The sequence below is a fragment of the Triticum aestivum genome, chromosome 4B (genome assembly GCF_018294505.1).
Source record: "Triticum aestivum cultivar Chinese Spring chromosome 4B, IWGSC CS RefSeq v2.1, whole genome shotgun sequence".
NCBI lineage: Eukaryota > Viridiplantae > Streptophyta > Magnoliopsida > Poales > Poaceae > Triticum > Triticum aestivum.
Window position 1 is genome coordinate 610,297,929 of NC_057804.1, and position 6,029 is coordinate 610,303,957.

The window sequence follows — 6,029 nt, forward strand, 5'->3', positions numbered from 1 at the left end:
AGGTCCCCTGGCCGTAGGGTGCGACGGAGGGGGACAACAGCCGTTTCCGCCAACTGACGTGGACTAGTACCCTACCGCCAGGGTCCCTGGCGGTAGGCTGTATAACCCTACCGTCAGGTCCCCTGGTGGTAGGAAAAAGGGTCAAATCATAAAATTTTTCCGAACCAGGATCAGATCCTGATTTTGTATCCAAAAAGGGTCAAAACCCAAAATTTTGCCCTGCAAGGTCCGCCCGTCCGTGTCTGGCTGATTCATGCGGGCGGGAGGTGCAGGCGTGTGCTCGTGCATCTCTGGATTTTGCATTGCATCGCATCCATCATCCATCAATACAGTAAGTATTCCCGATCGCGATCCTCATCAAACAAAACAAAAACCCTGGACGGAATCAAAGTTGGCCAGCTGAGCTCTGTCCTATCCGCCAAGAAATCCCAGCAGGGCCGGGCCTACCGCCGTTTGTCATGGGAATATTTTCTTCAAGAACACGCCGCACTGTGCGGGTCAACATAAATGGCGGTCCATGCTGCCTGCCATGGCGACGTTACAACCATCCTCCCAAAAGGCTGCTCAAATGACACATGTGCTCCTCTCTTCCTTTCCTATGGCAACGTTTATCCTCTGCAGGAAGGAATAACATGTTCAGGTAAGATGGTGCTCGTACAGACAGACTTCACACTGAAGCCACAAGCCAGCATCGGCATCTTGATTCTCGACGATGTCATCAGCATTTCAATCTCATCTTTGAGTTCTCCCGCTAGGATGGTTCTCTTCTAATTTTATCCCCAGCTGCTTCACAAAGAAGCCGATCGTAACATCCACTCGTCCGCGCATAAACTTCCTCGCCGACAATGATGCTGTCGCCCGTACTGACAACGAACGTTCAGCCATCAGAAAAACTGCACAACACATTCTCCTCCAGAGGAAGTCTCCTGGAGTCCGTGCACCTGGATTCTCGTACCAGACCAACATGAATTGTCCTTCAGGAGCCACTGTGGAAAGGGATCTTGTAATGGTGCTAAAGACATCGGCCACAGATACTTCCATACTGGCTATGGAGGTGCTACGGACGTACCTACCAAATGATGGACGGACGGCTGCTTCTACACTGCCTACAAGCTACATTGCTTCATCAGGGCTCCCTGCACACACAGCATCAGATGTGGCCGAGCCACCAAGACCATAGATGACAAGAGATAGCAAGAGACCAGCTTAACTGTTATGCCACAAAAATTACTGGGAGAAATGAAAAAAGATCCTTCATACACAATACTACGGGAGTTTTTAATGCCATCCTCGTGAAATAAAGCAAGCAATTATTAGACCGTGTGCTTGTTCATACTTAAAAATCCCCAAATGCGTGATGGATCTCACCTCCATGGGCACCTTGCAGATGTATCTGTTACCGTTAGTAGTTGAGCTCAAGTTACAAGACAAAAAAAAGTTTCCAAAAATCTCACAAAACCAAATAATTAAACCAGTAAAAAGTTCGGCAGCATTTATCTTCAAATGCAGCGCCATAAAAACAATAAGCACTACAAAATTTAGCAAAAACAAGCCAACAAATTTATCTTTTGTGTCAGCAATGAATACTCATTATGCTATGGGTATTACCACTCTTACCAGGAAGCTAGTTGCTGAATAAATTTAAAAAGGCGCCAATTTTCACCAACGCAATAAAACATGTTTGTTTTTTTGCGTAAAACATGGTATTTTGACCACACATAAACTTCCTCGACATTGATGCTGTCGCTCGTACTGATGGCGAAACTTCACCTATCAGCAAACCGCGGAACACATTCTCCTGTAGATGAATGGAACGGGTAATCGAACACGCAAGATGTTGATACCAAAAACACATTTTGCTGTCTCAGGGAGGCCGCGGCGAATGCAAAGCTGCCATCGACGGTGTACCTGATGAATGATTCTCGTACCGGAGCAAAATGAACAGTCCTTCAGGAGACACTGTGGAAAGGGATCTTGCAATGCTAAAGACACATGCTAACACATCGGGTACAGCAACTGAAAAGCAAATGGTCGTTACAGCAGTTTTCCCAGATTTGAAATAGCATCCAGAATATCTATCAAACTGTTGTTCATACTGGCTATGGCTGATCAGGACGTACCTAGCAAATGATGGATGGATGTCTGCTTCTACCATAAACTTGAATTGTTTCATCATGGAAAACCCTGCACAGCATAGAAGATGACACCAGGGACAATAGACAAACTACAAATAGCTAGTGATCAACTTAACTGCGATGTCAAAAATTTACAACAGGAGAAATGCAAAGAACAAAAAAGATCCATTGATAATGCTAAAACAGTTTGAATGCCCTATCCGTGAAACGAAAGCAAGCAACTCTTAGATCATGTGCTCACTTCTTACTTACTCCCTCCGTCCGATAAAACTTGTCCCAAGCTTGTCCCTCGAATGGATGTATCTAGCACTAACTTGGTGCTACATACATCCATTTGAGGGACAAGTTTTTTCGGACGGAGGGAGTACAAATTACAAACTGGGTCGTGTATCTCAAACCATACTAGTGTACATGTTAGTGGATGAGCTGAGACCAAATGTACACATTAATTTCGGATGTTTAACATTGTATCAGGACGAGCAAACATGCACTGGAAATAGAGGTATAAGCTCGCAAAATTTATGTCCCAGCTATCAGACTGCTAGCAACTCCCAATCAATCAGAGTTCACTTTCTCCTCAATGCTTGATTTGCTGAGGATGAACACACCAAGAATGATGAGACTGGCACCTGCAAACCACTGTATGAACATAGCTCCAAGTTAAAAGGCTGGGTGCAGTTAAGTGAGAAAACAATTCCAAAAATGAGCAAATTAAGTAACCGAATCTGTCAAAATTTAGCAGCATTTACGTACGTAGTCAGTAAGAACTACTCCATGATGAGGCAAAATTAGGACATCAACACTGGATTTTTCTTAATGTTATGGAACGCCTAACTCCTATTGAGCAAGAAGCACGTTGTTCAACAAACTTGGTAAAGTGCAAATTTTTACGGAGATAACAAACCAACGAAAATATAATTAAAAGCTTCCTTTAACATGCACAACCACCGTTACAGAAATGAGAAAATGCAAAATTGTTAAACTAGTACCTTGGAAGGCAGAGGCTCCTGAAACAGGAAATACCCTGCAAGACCCGACGAGATGAAGTTGGCAGCGAAGTTGGTGACTGTTGCCTGGAGGGAGGACAAAGCTTTGAGGCTGTTCACGTAGCACCCCCACATTGTCACGTTGAAAAGTATCACCATGCCGTATTTGAGCAACTGAGGAAGGCAAGATCATAGTCAGTGACAGTCATTGTCAACCCTGTGTTCCGAAGCAGGGGAAATTTTGTCAAACAAAAATTCAAGCAGGCAGAACTGATCTCAATCTAGGAGAAACTGAACCCTTTTAAGTGCTGATCCCAATCTACTTTACCCTTCATGTTATGCTAGTCAACAATGATGAGTGTTTCCTTCATTTCTTGAGAGGTGGGAGTAATTTCACAATGAAATAAATCGCAATTTCAACATGAATTCAGTCTTGCCTTCTACCAGTCATAAGGTCACAGGCCCACATCCGCTATCGAATTCGCTAACTGGTAACTCGGGACAGCTACGTCGGAGATTCATGTACCATCCGGGAGGCTGGAGCAATCTAAATTGAGGTGGCTTGCAGGTAAGGCGAGAAGAAGTTCAGATCGGAGGGAAAGGAGAGAGGGTTGGTTCGGTACCATGGGAGCGAAGAACTTGGCGGAGATGGCGGCGAGCGCGGCGTTGAGGCCCGCCGCGAGGGCCCAGGCGTATCCGCCTCCGCTCGCCATCGGAGCTCGTCTCGTGCTCGCCGGAGATCCACTCCCCACGCTGCAGTAAACTAGCGAAGTGGTCGCCGATGCAGGGAAGGGGAAGGCCGGCCACAGCCCGGACGTGCATATGGACGACCAGGCCTTCTCGCCGCAATTACATGGGCCATGGGCCGGAGTTTAGAATGTGTAAAAGCCCAAGCCACCAGGAAAACATCAAAATTAAACCTATTAAGCTACGCGTAAAGGACGACCAACCAGCTATGCCATGTGATGCAAGCTGGTTGGCCGTGTAAAGAAATCTTTTAGAATTTTTTGGATGAAGGTGTGGATTATTTTTTAAATGTATTTTTCTTTTTAGATGAAGATGAGGACCTTTGTTATTTTTTAAATGGAAGGTTATGCAAAGTACCACTCGCTGGTAGGCTGCGGTGGTATTTTTCACTTCTTTTTAAATGAAAGTGAGGATTATTTTTTGGATGTTTTTTTAGATAGAGGCGAAGACTCTATGTATTTTTTTTAAAATGAAAACATGCAACAGCTTTCTCTCAAGCGGCGCCACAGGGTGGCGCCCCAATCACTAGTAACTAATTAAGAAGTAGTCCTTTCAAAGATCACTCTCACCTCCTCAGTGACGCGCCATCACTAATTAGGGAGTACCCCTTTCCAAGATCACTCCCACCTCCACGCTACTTGTCGCAACTTGGGAGTTTTTCTTTTCTCGCACATTCGTTTATTCAAACGTTTTATCTCTTAAACCGTGCGTCCAAATTACGAATTGCTTTCATCATTGAAATCCTTGCGTTGAGATCTTCAAAACTAGATTCCATGTTAATAGATTTTAACAAACTTTTTTTTCATGAAAAAATCGAACAAAAAACTGGACGAAAAAAATCAAACCGAAGCATTTTTCCCTTCTGAAAGAGGCACGTCTGTGCCTCTCGCGGAAGCAAAACAGTGCCTCACGTGGAAAGAAAAAAACAGAAAATGTGTTATTTTCTTCGTTTCTGAGAGGTACGGCCGTGCCTCTCGCGAAAGCAAAATCGTGCCTCTCGCGGAAGGAAAAAGAAACAGAAAATGCTTTTTTTTTCTATTTCCGAAAGGCACGGCCATGACTCTCACAGAAGGAAAAAAAATAAAATCCGTATTTTTTTCCGTTTTCGAGAGGCACGGCTTGTGAAAGCACTACTGTACCTCTCACGGAAGCAAAACAGTGCCTCTCGTGGAAGGAAAAAAAATAGAAAACACATTTTTTTTTCTGTTTCTGAGAGGCACGGCCGTGCCTCTCGCGAAAGCAAAATCCTGCCTCCCACGAAAGAAAAAACGTGTTTTATCACGAATTGTTTTGGGTCCAAAAGATATGTAAGACCAATGAAAAAACAAAAATTCAAAAAGCCCAGGAAAAAACCGTTTAAAAGGCCGAAAACGCATGTAAAAAATAAATAGAGAAAATAAAATCTGAAGGGAGCGTCCAGAGCGCGACACGTGGCGGCGGCTGAAAGCGCGCCAAAGCCCACCCCAAGTAATCGTTGAGAGGCTCCCAAAGGAGCCCTCACCAGCTAGTTGCTCCTAAAAAACATGCAAAGACATCCAAGAGGGAATATGAGTCTTGCATCTGTCACTAGTCTTTTCTCAAAATAAATATCACTAGTCTACGATATCGAGCACTCCTACCAAAATTTGAAAAAAAAAACATTCATACCAACGCTAATTGGACACGAGGATCTTTTATCACAAGTGCAAAAGCGATTAGTTCCTCGCAAAAAAGGAAGGCAAACAGATTCATTTTTCTGCAGAATAAGAGAATTAGTTCACGAGATACACTTCCTAACCATAAGTCATGCAAATTAACCGACTCATTTAGTTATTTATCTCCATCGACATAACTCTCTCTCTACAATGACAAACCTATTATGGACCATCATTGGTTAGCATGTCCACCGACCTCTTTAGATTCTTATCAAAGTGCCTGGAGCCGCCTAACAATACATTTGATCGAAAAAGTGCATGATCGGACAAATACGGCGAATATGATCGCATGGATCTTGGGGCAAATCCGACACCACGTCAGGTCTCTGAAAGAGTTCGCAGTAATTGATCTCCATGCGAACGCCCTTTTTTTCTTCAAAAAAAAAGTGAGGTAGCCATGCCCACTCACTAGTTGGCTAGAGATGTGTTTGTGAACACTTTGATCACTCAAACAACTTTTATGTATC

At 43.9% G+C, this 6,029-nt stretch overlaps 1 protein-coding gene across 1 annotated transcript; it reads right to left on the reverse strand.

Moving 5' to 3' along the window:
• Positions 1-2,216: 2,216 nt before the first annotated feature.
• Positions 2,217-3,933, reverse strand: LOC123093555 (uncharacterized). The gene is made up of 3 exons (XM_044515538.1): positions 3,745-3,933; positions 3,125-3,295; positions 2,217-2,774 (listed from the first exon to the last, which is right to left on the reverse strand). Exons 1-3 carry the CDS (start codon positions 3,832-3,834, stop codon positions 2,691-2,693), a joined length of 345 nt encoding a protein of 114 aa, XP_044371473.1. The 5' UTR covers positions 3,835-3,933; the 3' UTR covers positions 2,217-2,690.
• Between the last annotated feature and the right edge of the window lie 2,096 nt (positions 3,934-6,029).